At 43.2% G+C, this 23,860-nt stretch overlaps 1 protein-coding gene across 1 annotated transcript in view; it reads left to right on the top strand.

Moving 5' to 3' along the window:
* The window catches only part of LOC143297710 (E3 ubiquitin-protein ligase rnf213-alpha-like), a 110,852-nt gene that overhangs the window by 2,625 nt on the left and 84,367 nt on the right, over positions 1-23,860 (top strand). The window contains exons 2-6 of the mRNA XM_076610132.1: positions 13,127-14,085; positions 16,621-16,740; positions 17,442-18,535; positions 20,248-20,276; positions 23,457-23,615. Of these exons, the coding sequence (XP_076466247.1) occupies positions 13,127-14,085; positions 16,621-16,740; positions 17,442-18,535; positions 20,248-20,276; positions 23,457-23,615 (2,361 nt within the window). The remainder of the gene's footprint in view (positions 1-13,126; positions 14,086-16,620; positions 16,741-17,441; positions 18,536-20,247; positions 20,277-23,456; positions 23,616-23,860) is intronic.

The raw sequence follows: 23,860 nt of genomic DNA, 5'->3' as shown, positions 1-23,860 counted from the left end.
ATATGTCTTTGGTCACCCCGTCTCCCTCACTCAGCTGTGACGTTTTCAGGCGTCTCGAACTTCCGAACATCTCAATGGTTGCGGGGTCGCTGCTGGCTACACTCCACAGTCAACTTTGAAATGAAACTTGATCACAACAATGTTTGCAGACACGGTTTGTTTCCCATAAAATGCAGTCTGTCGTGAGCAGTTTCAGTTTCTTGGAAGTGTGAAATCGTGATCTGTTTACGCTACGCATCTGACAAAAAGAAAAAAAAAGAAAAAGAAAAAAGGGGCAGATGCCTGACAAACACATAAACCCACCATGTTGGTTAGGCCTTGAGATCATAAGCTTACACTGGGGGGCATTTTTAAATGGTGTACCGATATTAGTCCATGTTGGAAAGGTCAACGTATCGAATTTCCTATTGTGTTTAGATTTTAAAGGATACGTTGAAAAAGTCACAAACATACTTAATCGCTTTTATGAGAAAACTGATTAGCAAAATGATCCGGTTTAGAGAGGGGGACTAAGTTGCGGAAGGGTATTTCGTGAGGTGTCGAAACCGAAAGTACGCACCAGGAAGCAATCGGCGACGTGTGATGTTGTCAACTGGTACTTTCCTGAATGCGAACACGCCACGAAGAAACCGAAACCATTTAGTCTTCACGGAAGAGTCTGATTACGCACTTCATACATTAGCCGCACTTCAGGTATGTTTTACAGAACGGATGTGAAAACAGCATGTCTGACCTTGCATACCTAGATTGTTGTGTGTGGCGACCACTAAGTGAACTTGCATGCCCAGTCGGCAGCGCCATTGTAGGCAGACTAGTCACGTATTTCACAAAAGTCTCATGATCTCGACTGTTTGCTTACTCATTCCTGTTAACTGCCATTGGCCAGAACACAGTGGGCGATTCTGGTCTCCACATTGTATGAACTGCCATTGTGGAGATACCTCGATCCCTCCTTGATCTCTCGAGCTGTGGTGGTGGAACAATCACATCGTCTGGAACTGTATTCACAGGCAGAACACCATTGTATCATTTAGACAGTATACAAATCGTTTGTGTGAAGCTTTATTAGAAACCATATAACTGACTGACAGGTGACATACATGTAGACACAACAAAGTAGTAAAGAGTATGTGCAGTAGAATTAGTACATTTTACTGTGCAGTTCTCTTGGTATTTCACCTTACAGAATTTACAAGGTCCTCTGTGGTATTCCCCAGGAAAGCATTACTGGTCAAACAGTGTTCATTATTTTGTTATGTCTGGCATGACCAGCTTTAAAGTATACCAAACCATTTGACTTACCACCTTGTAAGGTACAGTTTAAATGTAACCAAAGTAATCCACAAATAAAAGTGCTCTGAACAGTGTTGTTCAGTAGAAAGTAATTAAGGTTCTTCATGTGGGAAATTTTTATCTAGACAACAGGGATATACCTTGAAAAGTGAAGACTGTTGACAGAAAACTAAGTGACATGAAACTTGAATGTCATGAACAATTTGTGACACAAATCTGTGCTGTTCACAAGTCTCAGGTGCTTTATTTTTTCTGCCTTGGAGCTCTGTCAAATCTGGATCAGTATCATTCATATTTAGATCCTGCCATTTCCAATGAAATATTATTCAGAATATTTTAACAGTTGAACATTTTCTTCCAGAAATAATTAACGATTTTATGTACATGTCCATTCTTTGTAACATTTTGTTTATAAAGGGAAATGTGGGATTTACTTAGACTTTACACAATCATATACTGGGTTGAATGATTGCTTTTGCTTTTAAGCTTTGGCAGTTAGCTTCATGGAGTGTATAATGTAAACACTTCCGATAACTTTGAATGTTTTGCTGTATGGATTTGTATGTCCTTACCTCTGTTCAGATGATTTCCATACAGGTCTGCCATTACTGACCAGTATGTACAGTTCCGGGAGGAAGCACATCAGACAACTGTCCCAGAGTTCTAGCTGTGATTCAGATTCAGGACCATCACAGAAACAAAAAGTGTAATCTCATTTAATAAATAATAATAATAATGGTACTTATATAGCGCTGAATCTTGTGCATAGACAAATCTAAGCACTTTCGCACCAGTCATTCTCATGCACGCATAACTCTAAAACTGGAGAAACTAAAGACAAGGAAGAGGCAGGGAAGGGAGGCTATTTTGGGAAGAGGTGGGTTTTAAGGCCAGACTTGAAAGAGCTGAGTGTGGAGACTTGACGAAGCGAAAGAGGAAGTTCATTCCAATTGCAAGGTCCAGAGACAGAGAAAGAACCATGACCCAACTAGTGCAGACTCCGGCAGGGGTCTGACATTCCTGTCCTGTGCAAACTACTATCCGCCTATGCGGAGAAAACGAAACTACGGCCGATAACCTCCCGGAAGTAGGTAACCTCCCCTTTGTCCCGCTGGCTAGCATTTAACTTTGTACACTTCAGTTCTGGTGTGGACAACATTTTCTGTTGACCAAAATTAATTTTGATAGTGGGTGAAATGCCCCCTTTGCTGTGCTAAATGGTTTTGGCAAATCCCAGGGACAGCTAACCAATTGATCACCTCGAAAGTGATGGAAACTCATTGAATGTTTGGTACTTGGACAGAACAAGTCAAAAGTTAGTGTTTTTATGTAGGGCTGTGTATGGGATTCAGGATGGGTGGCTTGAGGGCCATGCTGCTGAAGTGGCAAATGGTGCAGACAGAAAGGCAAGTCCTAGGACACTACACCCATCAGACCTCAGCTTTGCAGAATTCAGCCTGGGAATATCAACATGCACTGGAAGGCCTTGTTATCTTTCTCGTTAACAGCGATATCATGCTTTCAAGTTTTATTTCAGAAGATATTATGATGGATGCCATGAAGAAGGACTTTAATTTTATTATTATTATTTTTTTATATATTTTTTTTATCAAGAACCTGAATCACTCTGTTATGAACAGTTCAAATGAAGAGTTTGCTCTGTTCAAAATAGTCCTTAGCAGATTCCAATTGCTTATACTTAACCGGTGGTTTGAAGATGAACTTTACCTTTTTAAATTAAAGACTTTGCCCCTTGAGTTCCAGTTCCAACTGGGGTTGATATTTGATAATGTGATGTTACATAAAACTTGTATAACATATGGTGGCTCTGCATGAACAAAATAGTGGCAAGTAGCCCTCAGCCAGTGTGGTGCAGTTTCTGGGTTACATGGCATTTGACCTGGGTTAGCAAATGGCTAGTACTTTGAGGTCTACCCCATTTAATACTTTGCATGGTCTGAGAGTCATGTGTACTGGGAGACTAATGGACACCAAACAATAAAACACTAATGTTTCTCATGGTCTTGAACTGGTTTCCAGATGAGGTTAGCAGTAACAAGAATTAATTTTATAATTATGGTTTGATGTTCAGTGGTGTTTTTCAGAGAAGCAGCACACTGTGAAATGAAAAAAAACCACCCTTTTTTTTCATTCTTGTTTTTATTGGATTATTTGGTAGCTGGCTGAAATCATGACATATATATATATATATATATATATATATATATATATATATATATATATATATATATATATATATATGTGTGTGTGTGTGTGTGTGTGTGTGTGTGTGTGTGTAATGTATGAGATACATACATGTGTACACCAGTTCAGTGAACAGTGCAGAGTATTTCTGCTTTGTTCATCAGATCATATTCTGAACAGTTGTTTTGTTGTGATGAGTCAGTTGTCAGTTTACTGCATACTCTGTTTACTGAATTACTGTCTAAAGTTTTCTTTATTGCCAAGTTGTGACTTTCAAGATACTTGCAGCCATTCTTGTTTGACAACAAGAACACTACCACCACCACCACCAAATGATTTTTATATTTGAACAAAAGCAAGAAATTGTGTGTGTGTGTGTATATATATATATATGTGTGTGTGTGTGTGTGTGTGTGTGTGTGTGTTGGTGGGTGGGTGGGTGTGTTTACAACAAATAGGCATCTGTCTTGGATTTATTGAAGGTTATTGAGTGGTGTACCACAATTGTCAGTCCAATAAAACAATCAGTCTTTTGTTACATTTGAATGTCATAGTGAAATTTTCGTTGTCTGTGTGTGTGTGTGTGTGTGTGTGTGTGTGTGTTTATAACAAATAGGGATCTTTCTTGGATTTAGTGAAGGTTATTGAGTGACATACCACATATTGTCAATCCATTAAAATAATCAGTCTTTTGTTATATTGTCAGTCCATTAGAATAATCAGTCTTTTGTTACTTTTGAATGTTATTGTGAAATTTTCATTTTCTGTTTGACAACCTGCTTTAACGCCCTGACTGCTGAACATTAATGAAATGAGATCTGTGATGGAACAGGTTTGATGTGCAAGTACTGCCTTTTGTGTTCGTGTCATCCGTGTCAGTGATTTTACTGATCAAACATGATGCAGTCCCTGGAGAAAGATGTCCACCAGATAATGCACAGTGACTGACATACTGACCTGTAAGGTCTGTCTTATCTCAGTGAGGTGACAGCCCTTCACTGACATACTGACCTGTAAGGTCTGTCTTATCTCAGTGAGGTGACAGCCCTTCACTGACATACTGACCTGTAAGCGTTGTCTTATCTTAGTGAGGTGACAGCCCTTCACTGACATCCTGACCTGTTAGTGCTATCTTATCTCAGTAAGGTGACAGCCCTTCACTGACATACTGACCTGTAAGTGCTGTCTTATCTCAGTAAGGTGACAGCCCTTCACTGACATCCTGACCTGTAAGTGCTGTCTTATCTCAGTGAGGTGACAGCCCTTCACTGACAACCTGACCTGTAAGCACTGTATCATCTCAGTGAGGTGACAGCCCTTCACTGACATCCTGACCTGTAAGCGCTATATCATGTCAGTGAGGTGACAGCCCTTCACTGACAAACTGACCTGTAAGCGCTGTATCATCTCAGTGAGGTGACAGCCCTTCACTGACAAACTGACCTGTAAGTGCTGTATCATATCAGTGAGGTGACAGCCCTTCACTGACAACCTGACCTGTAAGCTCTGTATTATCTCAGTGAGGTGACAGCCCTTCACTGACAACCTGACCTGTAAGCGCTGTCTTATCTCAGTAAGGTGACAGCCCTTCACTGACAACCTGACCTGTAAGTGCTGTCTTATGTCAGTGAGGTGACAGCCCTTCACTGACATCTTGACCTGTAAGTGCTGTCTTATGTCAGTGAGGTGACAGCCCTTCACTGACAAACTGACCTGTAAGCGCTATATCATCTCAGTGAGGTGACAGCTCTTCACTGACATCCTGACCTGTGAGCGCTGTCTTATGTCAGTAAGGTGACAGCCCTTCACTGACATCCTGACCTGTAAGTGCTGTCTTATCTCAGTGAGGTGACAGCCCTTCACTGACATCCTGACCTGTAAGTGCTGTCTTATCTCATTGAGGTGACAGCCCTTCACTGACAAACTGACCTGTAAGTGCTGTCTTATCTCAGGAAGGTGACAGCCCTTCACTGACATCCTGACCTGTAAGTGCTGTCTTATCTCATTGAGGTGACAGCCCTTCACTGACATCCTGACCTGTAAGCTCTGTATCATGTCAGTGAGGTGACAGCCCTTCACTGACAAACTGACCTGTAAGTGCTGTATCATCTCAGTGAGGTGACAGCCCTTCACTGACAAACAGACCTGTAAGTGCTGTCTTATCTCAGTGAGGTAAACAGCCCTTCACTGACATCCTGACCTGTAAGTGCTGTCTTATCTCAGTGAGGTGACAGCCCTTCACTGACATCCTGACCTGTAAGCGCTGTATCATATCAGTGAGGTGACAGCCCTTCACTGAAATCCTGACCTGTAAGTGCTGTCTTATCTCAGTGAGGTGACAGCCCTTCACTGACATCCTGACCTGTAAGCGCTGTCTTATCTCAGTGAGGTGACAGCCCTTCACTGACATCCTGACCTGTAAGCGTTGTCTTATCTTAGTGAGGTGACAGCCCTTCACTGACAACCTGACCTGTAAGTGCTGTCTTATGTCAGTGAGGTGACAGCCCTTCACTGACATCCTGACCTGTAAGTGCTTTATCATCTCAGTGAGGTGACAGCCCTTCACTGACATCCTGACCTGTAAGCATTGTATCATCTCAGTGAGGTGACAGCCCTTCACTGACAAACTGACCTGTAAGCGCTGTCTTATCTCAGTGAGGTGACAGCCCTTCACTGACAAACTGACCTGTAAGTGCTGTCTTATGTCAGTGAGGTGACAGCCCTTCACTGACAAACTGACCTGTAAGTGCTGTCTTATGTCAGTGAGGTGACAGCCCTTCACTGACAAACTGACCTGTAAGTGCTGTCTTATGTCAGTGAGGTGACAGCCCTTCACTGACATCCTGACCTGTAAGTGCTGTATCATCTCAGTGAGGTGACAGCCCTTCACTGACAACCTGACCTGTAAGTGCTGTATCATCTCAGTGAGGTGACAGCCCTTCACTGACAACCTGACCTGTAAGTCCTGTATCATCTGAGTGAGGTGACAGCCCTTCACTGACAAACTGACCTGTAAGCACTGTATCATCTGAGTGAGGTGACAGCCCTTCACTGACATCCTGACCTGTAAGCACTGTATCATCTGAGTGAGGTGACAGCCCTTCACTGACATCCTGACCTGTAAGCACTGTATCATCTGAGTGAGGTGACAGCCCTTCACTGACAAACTGACCTGTAAGCACTGTATCATCTCAGTGAGGTGACAGCCCTTCACTGACAAACTGACCTGTAAGCACTGTATCATCTCAGTGAGGTGACAGCCCTTCACTGACATCCTGACCTGTAAGCACTGTATCATCTCAGTAAGGTGACAGCCCTTCACTGACATCCTGACCTGTAAGCACTGTATCATCTGAGTGAGGTGACAGCCCTGTACTGACAAACTGACCTGTAAGCACTGTATCATCTCAGTGAGGTGACAGCCCTTCACTGACAAACTGACCTGTAAGCACTGTATCATCTCAGTGAGGTGACAGCCCTTCACTGACATCCTGACCTGTAAGCACTGTATCATCTCAGTAAGGTGACAGCCCTTCACTGACAAACTGACCTGTAAGCACTGTATCATCTCAGTGAGGTGACAGCCCTTCACTGACAAACTGACCTGTAAGCACTGTATCATCTCAGTGAGGTGACAGCCCTTCACTGACAAACTGACCTGTAAGCACTGTATCATCTCAGTGAGGTGACAGCCCTTCACTGACATCCTGACCTCTAAGCGCTGTCTCATCTCAGTGAGGTGACAGCCCTTCACTGACATCCTGACCTGTAAGCACTGTATCATCTCAGTGAGGTGACAGCCCTTCACTGACAAACTGACCTGTAAGCACTGTATCATCTCAGTGAGGTGACAGCCCTTCACTGACAAACTGACCTGTAAGCGCTGTATCATCTCAGTGAGGTGACAGCCCTTCACTGACATCCTGACCTGTAAGTGTTGTCTTATCTCAGTGAGGTGACAGCCCTTCACTGACAAACTGACCTGTAAGCACTGTATCATCTGAGTGAGGTGACAGCCCTTCACTGACAAACTGACCTGTAAGCACTGTATCATATCAGTGAGGTGACAGCCCTTCACTGACAAACTGACCTGTAAGTGCTGTATCATCTCAGTGAGGTGACAGCCCTTCACTGACAACCTGACCTGTAAGTGCTGTATCATATCAGTGAGGTGACAGCCCTTCACTGACAACCTGACCTGTAAGCACTGTATCATCTGAGTGAGGTGACAGCCCTTCACCGACATCCTGACCTGTAAGCGCTGTATCATCTCAGTGAGGTGACAGCCCTTCACTGACATCCTGACCTGTAAGCACTGTATCATATCAGCGAGGTGACAGCCCTTCACTGACAAACTGACCTGTAAGCACTGTATCATATCAGTGAGGTGACAGCCCTTCACTGACATCCTGACCTGTAAGCGCTGTATCATCTCAGTGAGGTGACAGCCCTTCACTGACATCCTGACCTGTAAGCGCTGTATCATCTCAGTGAGGTGACAGCCCTTCACTGACATCCTGACCTGTAAGCACTGTATCATCTCAGTAAGGTGACAGCCCTTCACTGACATCCTAACCTGTAAGCACTGTATCATCTCATTGAGGTGACAGCCCTTCACTGACAACCTGACCTGTAAGCGCTATATCATCTCAGTGAGGTGACAGCTCTTCACTGACATCCTGACCTGTGAGCGCTGTCTTATGTCAGTAAGGTGACAGCCCTTCACTGACATCCTGACCTGTAAGTGCTGTCTTATCTCAGTGAGGTGACAGCCCTTCACTGACATCCTGACCTGTAAGTGCTGTCTTATCTCATTGAGGTGACAGCCCTTCACTGACAAACTGACCTGTAAGTGCTGTCTTATCTCAGGAAGGTGACAGCCCTTCACTGACATCCTGACCTGTAAGTGCTGTCTTATCTCATTGAGGTGACAGCCCTTCACTGACATCCTGACCTGTAAGCTCTGTATCATGTCAGTGAGGTGACAGCCCTTCACTGACAAACTGACCTGTAAGTGCTGTATCATCTCAGTGAGGTGACAGCCCTTCACTGACAAACAGACCTGTAAGTGCTGTCTTATCTCAGTGAGGTAAACAGCCCTTCACTGACATCCTGACCTGTAAGTGCTGTCTTATCTCAGTGAGGTGACAGCCCTTCACTGACATCCTGACCTGTAAGCGCTGTATCATATCAGTGAGGTGACAGCCCTTCACTGAAATCCTGACCTGTAAGTGCTGTCTTATCTCAGTGAGGTGACAGCCCTTCACTGACATCCTGACCTGTAAGCGCTGTCTTATCTCAGTGAGGTGACAGCCCTTCACTGACATCCTGACCTGTAAGCGCTGTATCATCTCAGTGAGGTGACAGCCCTTCACTGACAACCTGACCTGTAAGTGCTGTCTTATGTCAGTGAGGTGACAGCCCTTCACTGACATCCTGACCTGTAAGTGCTTTATCATCTCAGTGAGGTGACAGCCCTTCACTGACATCCTGACCTGTAAGCATTGTATCATCTCAGTGAGGTGACAGCCCTTCACTGACAAACTGACCTGTAAGCGCTGTCTTATCTCAGTGAGGTGACAGCCCTTCACTGACAAACTGACCTGTAAGTGCTGTCTTATGTCAGTGAGGTGACAGCCCTTCACTGACAAACTGACCTGTAAGTGCTGTCTTATGTCAGTGAGGTGACAGCCCTTCACTGACAAACTGACCTGTAAGTGCTGTCTTATGTCAGTGAGGTGACAGCCCTTCACTGACATCCTGACCTGTAAGTGCTGTATCATCTCAGTGAGGTGACAGCCCTTCACTGACAACCTGACCTGTAAGTGCTGTATCATCTCAGTGAGGTGACAGCCCTTCACTGACAACCTGACCTGTAAGTGCTGTATCATCTGAGTGAGGTGACAGCCCTTCACTGACAAACTGACCTGTAAGCACTGTATCATCTCAGTGAGGTGACAGCCCTTCACTGACAAACTGACCTGTAAGCACTGTATCATCTCAGTGAGGTGACAGCCCTTCACTGACATCCTGACCTGTAAGCACTGTATCATCTCAGTAAGGTGACAGCCCTTCACTGACATCCTGACCTGTAAGCACTGTATCATCTGAGTGAGGTGACAGCCCTGTACTGACAAACTGACCTGTAAGCACTGTATCATCTCAGTGAGGTGACAGCCCTTCACTGACAAACTGACCTGTAAGCACTGTATCATCTCAGTGAGGTGACAGCCCTTCACTGACATCCTGACCTGTAAGCACTGTATCATCTCAGTAAGGTGACAGCCCTTCACTGACAAACTGACCTGTAAGCACTGTATCATCTCAGTGAGGTGACAGCCCTTCACTGACAAACTGACCTGTAAGCACTGTATCATCTCAGTGAGGTGACAGCCCTTCACTGACAAACTGACCTGTAAGCACTGTATCATCTCAGTGAGGTGACAGCCCTTCACTGACATCCTGACCTGTAAGCGCTGTATCATCTCAGTGAGGTGACAGCCCTTCACTGACATCCTGACCTGTAAGCACTGTATCATCTGAGTGAGGTGACAGCCCTTCACTGACAAACTGACCTGTAAGCACTGTATCATCTCAGTGAGGTGACAGCCCTTCACTGACAAACTGACCTGTAAGCGCTGTATCATCTCAGTGAGGTGACAGCCCTTCACTGACATCCTGACCTGTAAGTGTTGTCTTATCTCAGTGAGGTGACAGCCCTTCACTGACAAACTGACCTGTAAGCACTGTATCATCTGAGTGAGGTGACAGCCCTTCACTGACAAACTGACCTGTAAGCACTGTATCATATCAGTGAGGTGACAGCCCTTCACTGACAAACTGACCTGTAAGCACTGTATCATCTCAGTGAGGTGACAGCCCTTCACTGACATCCTGACCTGTAAGCACTGTATCATCTCAGTAAGGTGACAGCCCTTCACTGACATCCTGACCTGTAAGCACTGTATCATCTGAGTGAGGTGACAGCCCTGTACTGACAAACTGACCTGTAAGCACTGTATCATCTCAGTGAGGTGACAGCCCTTCACTGACAAACTGACCTGTAAGCACTGTATCATCTCAGTGAGGTGACAGCCCTTCACTGACATCCTGACCTGTAAGCACTGTATCATCTCAGTAAGGTGACAGCCCTTCACTGACAAACTGACCTGTAAGCACTGTATCATCTCAGTGAGGTGACAGCCCTTCATGAAGAAGGACTTTAATTTTATTATTATTATTTTTTTATATATTTTTTTTTATCAAGAACCTGAATCACTCTGTTATGAACAGTTCAAATGAAGAGTTTGCTCTGTTCAAAATAGTCCTTAGCAGATTCCAATTGCTTATACTTAACCGGTGGTTTGAAGATGAACTTTACCTTTTTAAATGAAAGACTTTGCCTCTTGAGTTTCAGTTCCAACTGGGGTTGATATTTGATAATGTGATGTTACATAAAACTTGTATAACATATGCTGGCTCTGCATCAACAAAATAGTGGCAAGTAGCCCTCAGCCAGTGTGGTGCAGTTTCTGGGTTACATGGCATTTGACCTGGGTTAGCAAATGGCTAGTACTTTGAGGTCTACCCCATTTAATCCTTTGCATGGTCTGAGAGTCATGTGTACTGGGAGACTAATGGACACCAAACAATAAAACACTAATGTTTCTCATGGTCTTGAACTGGTTTCCAGATGAGGTTAGCAGTAACAAGAATTAATTTTATAATTATGGTTTGATGTTCAGTGGTGTTTTTCAGAGAAGCAGCACACTGTGAAATGAAAAAAAACAACCTTTTTTTTCATTCTTGTTTTTATTGGATTATTTGGTAGCTGGCTGAAATCATGACATATATATACATACATACATACATATATATATATATATATATATATATATATATATATATATATATATATGTGTGTGTGTGTGTGTGTGTGTGTGTGTAATGTATGAGATACATACATGTGTACACCAGTTCAGTGAACAGTGCAGAGTATTTCTGCTTTGTTCATCAGATCATATTCTGAACAGTTGTTTTGTTGTGATGAGTCAGTTGTCAGTTTACTGCATACTCTGTTTACTGAATTACTGTCTAAAGTTTTCTTTATTGCCAAGTTGTGACTTTCAAGATACTTGCAGCCATTCTTGTTTGACAACAAGAACACTACCACCACCACCACCAAATGATTTTTATATTTGTATCATCTGAGTGAGGTGACAGCCCTTCGCTGACATCCTGACCTGTAAGCACTGTATCATCTGAGTGAGGTGACAGCCCTTCACTGACATCCTGACCTGTAAGCACTGTATCATCTCAGTGAGGTGACAGCCCTTCACTGACAAACTGACCTGTAAGCACTGTATCATCTCAGTGAGGTGACAGCCCTTCACTGACATCCTGACCTGTAAGCACTGTATCATCTCAGTGAGGTGACAGCCCTTCACCGACATCCTGACCTGTAAGCACTGTATCATCTGAGTGAGGTGACAGCCCTTCACTGACATCCTGACCTGTAAGCACTGTATCATCTGAGTGAGGTGACAGCCCTTCACTGACATCCTGACCTGTAAGCACTGTATCATCTCAGTGAGGTGACAGCCCTTCACTGACATCCTGACCTCTAAGCGCTGTCTTATCTCAGTGAGGTGACAGCCCTTCACTGACATCCTGACCTGTAAGCACTGTATCATCTCAGTGAGGTGACAGCCCTTCACTGACATCCTGACCTGTAAGCACTGTATCATCTCAGTGAGGTGACAGCCCTTCACTGACAACCTGACCTGTAAGCACTGTATCATCTCATTGAGGTGACAGCCCTTCACCGACATCCTGACCTGTAAGCACTGTATCATCTCATTGAGGTGACAGCCCTTCACCGACATCCTGACCTGTAAGCGCTGTATCATCTCATTGAGGTGACAGCCCTTCACCGACATCCTGACCTGTCAGCACTGTATCATCTCAGTGAGGTGACAGCCCTTCACCGACAAGCATGCCCATCAGCAGCAGTCAAGGGACAGAAATGAAATCTGCTGGAACTGAAATCTAAAAGTTTGAAGGTTCATGTTTGAGCCATGTTTCTATTGTGTAGCACAGCAGGAGTGTTTAGTTGAAAATAGCTGTGTAATGATACTGTTGCTATTTTCATTCTTAGGTCTCAACTTTCTGCTTTTTGTTGAGTGCTTGCTGTGGTTTAGATGATAATCTTACTGATGATTCACCTTTGTGTGTGTGTGTGTGTGTGTGTGTGTGTGTGCTTGTGAGTGGGATGAATAATCTGGTTTTTGTTTTACTAGAGCTGCATGTATCTTTGTCACATTGTTTATGATAGTGAAATTCATATATGTGTTGAATTTATAGTCATATTTTTAGGATTTATATAAAGCCTTTTGTATTGTTATCTGCTTAGAATATTGCATTTCTTGAGTGGCAGTCACAATCACTCAAAATTTTGTTGTTTTTTTGTTGCTTACAAGTTTTTAGGATCTTTTGGATGATAGGAAACTGAGGAAATTGAAGTTTTCTATGCAGCAGGTTGAAAGTGTGTGTGTGTGTGTGTGCGTGTGTGTGTGTGTGTGTGTGTGTGTGTTTAATTGAACACTTTTTTGTGTGTTTAACTTTACAGAATGAAGTGCCAAGGGGAAAACTGCGGGCGACCGTTATCGTCTGATGTCAAGTTTTGCCCCGACTGCGGCACACCAAACAAATTAAAGGAGGAGACCATCACCTGTTCATCATGCGATGAAGCAATTCCAGCAAATGCTAGATTCTGCTGCCACTGTGGGGCCAAAGTTACTCAAAAACAGTCAGAAAAACAGCCGAGGAAATGCACAGGGACCACTGAAGATGGCAAGCCCTGTGGGTTTGTCCTTGCTGATACTGCTACTTTTTGTCTAAACTGCAGCACTAAAGTTGATAATGGAGCAGGGAAGACCGCGTCTGTTAGTGGCAAAGACAGTGACATTGTCCACAAAGACATAGTCCCAGCAGGGAAGACCGCGTCTGTTAGTGGCAAAGACAGTGACATTGTCCACAAAGACATAGTCCCAGCAGGGAAGACCACATCTGCTAGTGGCAGGCACATTGACATTGTCCCCAAAGAAGTAGACTCAACAGGCAAGACCGCTTCTGCAAGCGGCGGGAACATTGAAATTGTCCACAAGGACATAGACCCAGATGCGAACAAGCCAGCACCTTCAGGTAGTCAAGGCCACATCCCTTTTGAGCAGGATGAGGGTGGCCAAGATGACCCTCACCCCTCTGACGACGACAATGAACCTCACCCCTCTGACGACAGCACAGGCACAGACCTTGGAAACAGAGCCTCTGATGGAGGAAGAGGAGGCTCCGGCAAGGCTTTGCCGTCAGCTGAAGGTCAGGCTGCCTGGCTGTCAGACAAGAGTAGGGCAGAGAGCGGACTGACCCCTCGTGAGCCTGACACCACTGGAGGTGCAGACTGCTCTCCAGAGAGCGCACACAGTGGACAGGCTGTGGCACACATGCGTGCACCTGTCGTGTGTTCTGACGATTCCAGCCGGGGTGAGGAGGCAGGGTCCCCTGGTGCCCAGGCTTTGCAGGGGTCTGGTAAGTGAAGGGAGATTGAAGAATACAGGCAAAAGTTTTTATCATCATCAGCAGCAGTTCAGATACTGAAATGATGTGAATTATCATGTGTCTGATGTTGAATAGATTATGTGAGATCAGTCCATGTGAAATAATTCCATTACAATGGTGTGTGTGTGTGTGTGTGTGTGTGTGTGTGTGTGTGTGTGTCCTAACTCCTGAAAGTAAAAACTAAATTGACCAGTCCTTCAGTTACATTTGAGCCAGTGCAGAAGCAAGATTTAAACAAAAAGTAATGGAGACTGTCTTTTAATAAGGTGATAACATGACATCATTCTTTTTTTGATGGAGACTGTCTTTTAATAAGGTGATAACATGACATCATTCTTTTTTTGTGATCAGATGTTTGATGTTCTGTCCAGCTTCTCCAGTGTTCTACAAACTTTGAACATCTCTTAAGATGGCAGAACAGTGGAAATGCAGATAGTTACAGAAGTCATTACATGCTCCTGAAAGAAATCGGTACATGTCCCATATAATCAGGAGTGTATTGAAGCTCACCCCAGCTTCTGTCAGTGTTCTTATTGATAATTATAACGATGCACGCTTATATTTCTTCTCCCTTGTGGGCTGCAACCTCCATGTTCATTTGTTTATCTGCAGGTGGTTTTTGTTAATTTTCTGTTTTAATAACCTTTTTAGGTGCTGCATTGTATTACTTTTTGTCATGACAGATTTCTCTGTGTGAAATTCAGGCTGCTGTCCCTGGGGAGAATGTGTTACCGCAGTACAGGGCCACATACATACATACATACATGCATACATACATACATATATATATTGTTTTTTTGTTTGTTCTGTCTGCATTAAGGTATGTATATTTGTTTGACTAAGTGGAATTTTCTACAGGATGTTGCTAGGGACAACCCGTCTGTTGTTGTAGATTCTTTTAAGTGTGCTATATGCATGCTGCATACAGGACCTTAGTTTGTTATTTGATCCAAAAGACTAACACCCAGACTGCCACTCAAGGTCTAGTAGGGGGAGGGAGTAAAAATCCCTTACAGGACTCGAACCTGTGGACACATGGACCCAGTCAGATGCATTACCACCAGGCCGCTGCTCCACCACTACCTTTGAAAGCCTTGTAGAGTTTCAGTTGCTGTTGGATCCTATAGTAGTAGTAACATTTTCCTGAATTCACTAGTTCTAAGTCCTGTGCTCTAACTGTTCACTTGAATCACTTCAAAGAGCAAGGTGGCAGAATGGTTGAGACACTTATCCACCTCAACAGTGTCCCTGAAGGTCTGGGTTCCAATACCCATGCTCGCGGGAGCCCTTTCTCCCAAGTTTGACTGGAAAATCAAACTGAGTGTCTGGTCATTTGGATGAGATGATAAACCAAGAGGTCCCGTGTGCAGCACTCACTTGGCGCACTAAAAAAGAACCAGTGGCAACAAATGTGTTGTCCTCTGGGAAAATTATGTAAAAAGAAATCCACTCTGATTGGTACACAGACATACATGCATGTACGTGTGTTTATATCCTGACACAGAGTGGTACACAAACATACATGCATGTGTTTATATCCTGACACAGAGTGGTACACAAACATACATGCGTGTGTTTATATCCTGACACAGAGTGGTACACAGACATACATGCGTGTGTTTATATCCTGACACAGAGTGGTACACAAACATACATGCGTGTGTTTATATCCTGACACAGAGTGGTACACAAACATACATGCGTGTGTTTATATCCTGACACAGAGTGGTACACAAACATACATGCGTGTGTTTATATCCTGACACAGAGTGGTACACAGACATACATGCATGTGTTTATATCCTGACACAGAGTGGTACACAAACATACATGCGTGTGTTTATATCCTGACACAGAGTGGTACACAGACATACATGCGTGTGTTTATATCCTGACACAGAGTGGTACACAAACATACATGCGTGTGTTTATATCCTGACACAGAGTGGTACACAAACATACATGCGTGTGTTTATATCCTGACACAGAGTGGTACACAAACATACATGCGTGTGTTTATATCCTGACACAGAGTGGTACACAAACATACATGCGTGTGTTTATATTCTGACACAGAGTGGTACACAAACATACATGCGTGTGTTTATATCCTGACACAGAGTGGTACACAGACATACATGCGTGTGTTTATATTCTGACAAAGTGTGGTACACAGACATACATGCGTGTGTTTATATCCTGACACAGAGTGGTACACAAACATACATGCGTGTGTTTATATTCTGACAAAGTGTGGTACACAGACATACATGCGTGTGTTTATATCCTGACACAGAGTGGTACACAAACATACATGCGTGTGTTTATATCCTGACACAGAGTGGTACACAAACATACATGCGTGTGTTTATATCCTGACAGAGTGCGTTGGGTTATGCTGCTGTCAGGTACCAGCCCAGCAGATGTGGTGTAGCGTATATGGATTTTTCCGAACACAGTGATGCCTCCTTGAGAAACTGAAACTGAAACTGTTCCTTCATTCAGCAGCCCCAGGACACCCTGAGGAAGGTGGCGATGAAGATGACGATGAAACTGACCCAGCGCAGTCAGGGACCATGGGTGAAGAGACCTCTGATGACCCCCCCCATGGTGAAACAGTCCCCGGTAGGTTTCCTTCCACTCACATCAACTGATCATCGAAAGAGACGTGGCTGTCAAGGACAGTTTCTGAAGATTTCTGAGCATAAACGTCAAGTATCAGTGCAAAAACATGAATTATGAATTATTAAGATTTTGAAACCTTGTGACAAACAGTGACTGTGTTTTGTGTTCTCACTGAAGAAAGTGCAGCAGTTTTGTTTCATTGCTGCTTGTGGACTGTCTCAAATGAAAAAAACCCAAACAGGTTAAAGATGTAACTTTGAATAGGTTGACGTTAATTCCCATTAGCTGAGGTCAGTGTCAAACTGCAAAGTGTATCTTGTCTGCCAGATTTGATCAGGACACTTAGAAACAGGTGAGAAGTCTTTCCTTGACATCTTCTTTGCAGCCTTGTGTGAGCATGCATGACTCACACCACAAATTTGGTGTTACTTGAAATTTGCAGTTTGTACGTTCTTTCTTCAAAGGGAATATAATAAGAATATGAAAGACAGAAATTTTGACATATACTGATTTTCATTGGCTGTTATCTCTCTCTCTTGGTGTCTCTCTCTCTGTGTTTGTGTGTGTGTGTGTCTCTCTCATTCTCTGTATCTCTGTGTCTGTCCCTGTCTCTCTCTTTCTCTCTCTGTCTATATATGTATATAATGGGCAAAAACAAGAACAGCATGATGAAATTTCATATTGTGAAATTTCTTGCGCAGGTTCAAAGAAAACCTTCTTTGCTGAGTTTGCTGATAAGTCATTCATCGATGTGGATCCAGCATCCAGCAACATGTGTGAGGAAAAACAAGCGCAGCGTATGACTGTCAATGAAACCAGTAGAGGCAACACTTCATCCTCCTCACTCAGGCCAGACAAGGACTCTGAAGACCTGCAACCAGGAAGCAAGTATGGAGGCACATCATCTGCTGCTGGTACTAAAGCCTGCAGAGGTGAAGATGCAGCACAACCAATGAATGTGGACAAGTCCAGCAAGATCAAGACATCGTCAGAGGATGATCATCCTGAAAAAGAGTCGGACAAGGCAACTGGATCAGAAACTAAGGACGGTGCAGGGATAAAAGGAAAGAAGAAAGATGGGAAAAAACATGACAAGAAGAAATCTGGCCCCAAAGAAACGGACAAACCAGACAAAGCGAAAAAACATGACAAGAAGAAATCTGGCCCCAAAGAAACGGACAAACCAGACAAAGCGAAAATGCATGACGAGAAGAAATCTGGCCCCAAAGAAACGGACAAACCAGACAAAGGGAAAACGCATGACGAGAAGAAATCTGGCCCCGAAGAAACTAAAAAACCAGACAAAACGAAAACGCATGATGAGAGGAAATCTGGCCCCAAAGAAACTGAAAAACCAGACGAAGCGAAAACGCATGACGAGAAGAAATCTGGCCCCAAAGAAACGGACAAACCAGACGAAGCGAAAACGCATGACGAGAAGAAATCTGGCCCCAAAGAAACGGACAAACCAGACAAAGTGAAAACGCATGACGAGAAGAAATCTGGCCCCGAAGAAACGGATAAACCAGATAAAGCGAAAACGCATGATGAGAAGAAATCTGGCCCCGAAGAAACGGACAAACCAGACCAGCAGAAGGCAGGGAAAGATAGGAAAAATGATGCAGCTAGAAAAGAGGATGGAGCGCGAGGAAGTGCTGGAGACAGAGATGGGGAAACGTCTGCTTCTTCTTACCAAGGGAAAGGCAACGAAGGGTGGCGGTCCGCACAGGAAAGTCCCAAGATGTCTTATGCAGGCGTTACCGCAAAGGGAGTTAACACCAGGTCAAACACTACAGTACGTAGTATTCATATATTTTCCTCACATTTGTTACTGGTTAAATTTGTTTGATAGACCAGTGATTGAAGGCCAGCTTTATATCTCAGTTTACTTTGGGTCTGACATCCCCTTCCCCTTTCTTGCCAACCTGCAGAACAAGTAGTGGGTCCAGCTGTTTGATGGTCTTCATGCAGTTCATCACCAAACTGTTCCCTGGGCACTTGTCATGACTCAATTTTCTTACAGATCTATTCACTGAAAACATGTTATAAAAAAGGTTGTATTTGTTTATTTCAGATTGATGTGCTATGCCATTTTGGACTTGGTGCAGGCAGTAGCCAAATGGCTTGCTCACTCTGACTCGAATTTGCAATGAAGTGTAGAATGAAGGTACCCCAAGACCCTGCCCAGAGTTCACAACACTGAACCCACTTACAAGCACACACTTCCTCCACCTCCACTCAGTCTGTGGACAGGCCAAGTGCTGGTAACATGCCTAGCGTTTTGGCTTTGTGTGAAAAAAAGGTGGTGGTCAATCCATTGCTCACTGTGCTTAACTCATTCTACTCCAGGTACAAGTTAACTCGTACCATGATTACTTTCCCTGAGGACCTGGTACGAGTATTCTCGTACCAATACACTATACTGATTTCATTTATTCTTGCTTGTTACAGCTGGCATTCTAAACTGAGCCATTTACAGATTCTGGAAGCATGAAAATGAAGCTTTGTTTGACTGCTTAAATCAGCAGTTCTCCAGGGGTTTTCTCCATCCCAGTGAACAACCCGACTTTTTACTGCCGTGGTCTCATGTAGTGCTGGTCCAGGGGGGTTGCAGTAGGCACGTAGCTTGGGGGTAGAATGGGTTAACTGGACATAACATGGCAACAAGTCAGTACTATAGTGGCTCTAAACTGGTCTCTTCATCACGTGAGCGATGTCACCTCGTTTTTCAGAGCAGTGAGCATTGTCAGTTTGCAGTTCCTTAAAGGGTTAAAGGTCCCACAGCCTTTCTAAAGCCACAGGAACAACAGACTGATTTTCTGTGTCAAGGGATCAGCAAAGACAGCAGGCCCCATTCATTCCCTGTCACCACTTTAACCTTCACAACTTCCTACAGAAAATTAACTGCCAGAAGACTTTGGTTTTCACTCACACAGGTACTCTGTTTTCAACCTGTCTGGCATGAACTCTGTAAATTCTCATGCTCTTAGTCTTGGAATGAGCTCCCTTGTTTGCTTCATCAAATCTCTGCACAAGTCTGGCCTATCAAACTACCTCTTTCCAAGGTAGCATCCCCACCTTCCCCCTCCCTATTCCCGGTCAACAGTTTCTCCAGCTTTCTGTTTACTTGTAAGTTTTATCTGTTGTTTTTTTCTTTTTGAATTTGAGCATATGCATGCATATGAATAACTGATGTGTACGCATTTTGATTTGTCTTTAAGATTCAGTGGAATATAGATTTGTAAAATTAAAGAAAAAAAAATCATCAGTATTATTATAGTTGTTGTTGCTATTCTTATTGTTGTTGTTAGAGAGAATATGAGGCAGCTGTGATTCATATTCAAATGATAAATTGTTTATTTGAGAGAGAAAGGGAGAGAGACAGACAGACAGACAGACAGACAGATAGACAAAGACAGAGAGTGTTAGTTTTTGGCATACATGCTTACAGAAGTTTGTGTATTTATGATCTGGTCATTTATAATTCTAAATAATCTGTTTTAACAGCAAAACAATGGAGCCAAGAATGCTTTGACGTAAGTATTTGTTGTTGTGAATGTGTTCACTGGTATGTATGTTAAGCTTTGTTTGTCACTGCGTCATCTTGATCATCAGTCATTGGATTGGGGAATGTACACGTGTGTGGTATGAAAGGTTTTTTGTTGGAATCTTTCTTAAATTATTATTTACATATTTTAGTGTTGGAATATTAACAGAAACCAACCGAGAATGTTTCTTAAATCATTATTTACATATTTTAGTGTTGGAATATTAACAGAAACCAACTGAGAATGTTTCTTGAATTATTATTTTCACATTATAGTGTTGGAATTTTAACAGAAATCAGCTGAAAATGTTTCTTGAATTATTATTTACATATTCTAGTGTTGGAATATTAACATGATTTGTTGCTGGTATATTTAGGAATCGACCGAAAATGTTTCTTGAATTATTATTTACATATTTTAGTGTTGGAATATTGAAATAAATCACCTGAAAACATCATTTTTTGCTGGTACATATAGGTACATAAAGGTGTAGAGTATGGTTAATGTAAACTGCACTTACTGCTTGCCTCAAGATGGAAAAATGGACTGAACAGGTGAAGGCGATAGCTTTTGTAGAACAGACTCTTTAGATTATTTTCCTTACATATCAGGTACTTTTTATTCATGTGTGTACACATCATGTGTGACATGTTTCAACCATGTTTTGCTGTGTGTGTGTGTGTGTGTGTGTGTGTGTGTGTGTGTGTGTGTGTGTTCCCATGGAATAATTAACCACTGGCGTTTTCTCAGTAACTGCAATGGGTGGTTGAGAAACCAAACTTGGCAGGATGGTGGACACTGTCTAGCTATGAAGTTATAGTTTCAGTTTCTAAAGGAAGTGATATAGTGTTCAGACTGATCCATAAGCTACACCACATCTATATAGTGTTTAGACTGATCCATAAGCTCCACCACATCTATATAGTGTTTAGACTAATCCATAAGCTACACCACATCTATATAGTGTTTAGACTGATCCATAAGCTCCACCACATCTATATAGTGTTCAGACTGATCCATAAGCTCCACCACATCTATATAGTGTTCAGACTGATCCATAAGCTCCACCACATCTATATAGTGTTCAGACTGATCATAAGCTACACCACATCTATATAGTGTTCAGACTGATCATAAGCTACACCACATCTATATAGTGTTCAGACTGATCATAAGCTCCACCACATCTATATAGTGTTCAGACTGATCCATAAGCTACACCACATCTATATAGTGTTCAGACTGATCATAAGCTACACCACATCTATATAGTGTTCAGACTGATCCATAAGCTACACCACATCTATATAGTGTTCAGACTGATCCATAAGCTACACCACATCTATATAGTGTTCAGACTGATCATAAGCTACACCACATCTACAAGGCAGATGCCTGACAGCAGCATCACCTATCACATGAGTCTGGCCCCGAGTGCATGCCTATATATTTGTGTACCTATCAGAGTGGATTTCTTCTACAGAATTTGGCCAGAAAACAGCACTTTTTTTGGCGTGGATTCTTTTCATTGTGCCAAGTGCATGCTGCCCTCTCAGTGATTTTCCAGTCCAACTTGAAGAAAGGGTGAGAGTGGGAATCAAACTCACACCCTCACAGACATTTGACTGCCACCGTCCTCCAGGAAGTCAGAAAGCACTGTAAACACTTCAACAATGGCTTTGGTATTTTGAAATTAACATTTTACAGGAACCACTTCAGCCTGTAAAAATTCTACTTGTTATTTCCACTGTTGTATGAAATGTTTTTCTTTGACTGCTCTTTTATCCAATGCTTATATTTTGCCCAATATTGTATTTAAAATCCTGCTGTGGATTAATTTTTGCAAACAAAATATTGAAGGGAAGCAGTACTTACATGACCTTTGAGCATCAAAATTGTTACAGTGACCACATAAAAAAAAAGAAAAGAAAGACCTTACCGGTGACACTGATGGTAAAAGCTCTTAGCGCCCCCGTCAGCCAAGTGTAGGTACCATGTCAAAGCCACCCTGGCTGTTCCCTGTGCACAGTGCTGTGATTCTCATGGGATACACAGGCGAGCCACAGATGCTGAATGAACTTAGCTGTGGGACAGGAGTGCTGAACAGCTGCTGAAGCAGGACGCACCCTTGGATGTTGTAGTTGTGCGTTAGCGTCAGGAGGAAGGTGGCAGAATGGTTGAGATGCTCATCTGCCAGCCAGTCCATGAGGGGTTGGGTTCAAATCCCGCTCTTACCCTTTCTCCCGTGTTCGACAGGAAAATCAAACTGAGCTTCTAGCCATTTGGATGAGACAGTAAATTGAGGTCCTGAATGCAGCTGGCACTAGGCGCACTGAAAAGAACCCACAGTAACAAGAGCGTTGCCCTCTGGTGAAATCCACTCTGATTGGGTACACAGATATATATGCATGCAGTCAAGACCTGACTAAGAGTGTTGGGTTATGCTGCTGGTCAGGCATCTGCCTAGCAGATGTGTTGTAGCATTTGTATTTGTATTTGTATTTCTTTTTATCACAACAGATTTCTCTGTGTGAAATTCGGGCTGCTCTCCCCAGGGAGAGCACGTCGCTACACTACAGCGCCACCCATTTTTTTGTATTTTTTCCTGCGTGCGGTTTTATTTGCTTTTCCTATCGAAGTGGATTTTTCTACAGAATTTTGCCAGGAACAATCCTTTTGTTGCCGTGGGTTCTTTTATGTGCGCTAAGTGCATGCTGCACACGGGACCTCGGTTTATCGTCTCATCCGAATGATTAGCGTCCAGATCACCACTCAAGGTCTAGTGGAGGAGGAGAAAATATCGGCGGCTGAGCCGTGATTCGAACCTGCACGCTCAGATTCTCTCGTTTCCTATGCAGACGCGTTACCTCTAGGCCACCACTCCACATATTTCTCTGAGTGCAGTGAAGCCTCCTTGAGAGACTGAAACTGAACTAGTCACAAGTTTTGAGAGCGAGTACACCGACCGTAACTTGCTATAGTTTGATGCAGTGAATATTTTGATCCAAACAGGGGCTGCCAGATAAAGTTTTAATTCCTGCTCAAAAGCAGTAAGCACTGCATCTGTTGTACAGTACCTGTCATAATATTTCATTTGAAAGGAATGAATGTGCACACTTTTCGTTTTCATTGAGCTGGTTCATTTTATTTTCAATTTGAATTTTGCAGGAACAATGCCGAGAAGGTGACTGTCATATTCCACGTCATTGTGTCTGACATGTGGGAGGAAATGGATCCTGACAAATATAACATCTTGATCCGGTGCAGGCCTGATCATTTAGGAGGCTTCAATGCAACTGGAGATGTAAACAGAATGACATTTGTTGGGTGTGTATTGGGGATTTTGAAAATGTGGAATTCATTGTTCACTGTTTCAGTGTTTCCCAAGCTGACATTTCAGTCAGAAATGAGATGTATTTTGCCATTGCCAACTCTGTTGTTTATGTAGCACTTTTTTGTTTGTTTGTTTGTTTTTTATATATATATATTTTTAGCTTAACTCAACCTCTGATAGGTTGACAGCTTTCCTGAGTCGGACAACTTCTTTTGAAAAATCATGGCACCCACCAATC

The sequence above is a fragment of the Babylonia areolata genome, chromosome 23 (assembly GCF_041734735.1).
Source record: "Babylonia areolata isolate BAREFJ2019XMU chromosome 23, ASM4173473v1, whole genome shotgun sequence".
NCBI lineage: Eukaryota > Metazoa > Mollusca > Gastropoda > Neogastropoda > Buccinidae > Babylonia > Babylonia areolata.
The sequence above is the reverse complement of the archived record's forward strand: the minus strand, read 5'-3'. Positions and strand labels throughout refer to the sequence as shown.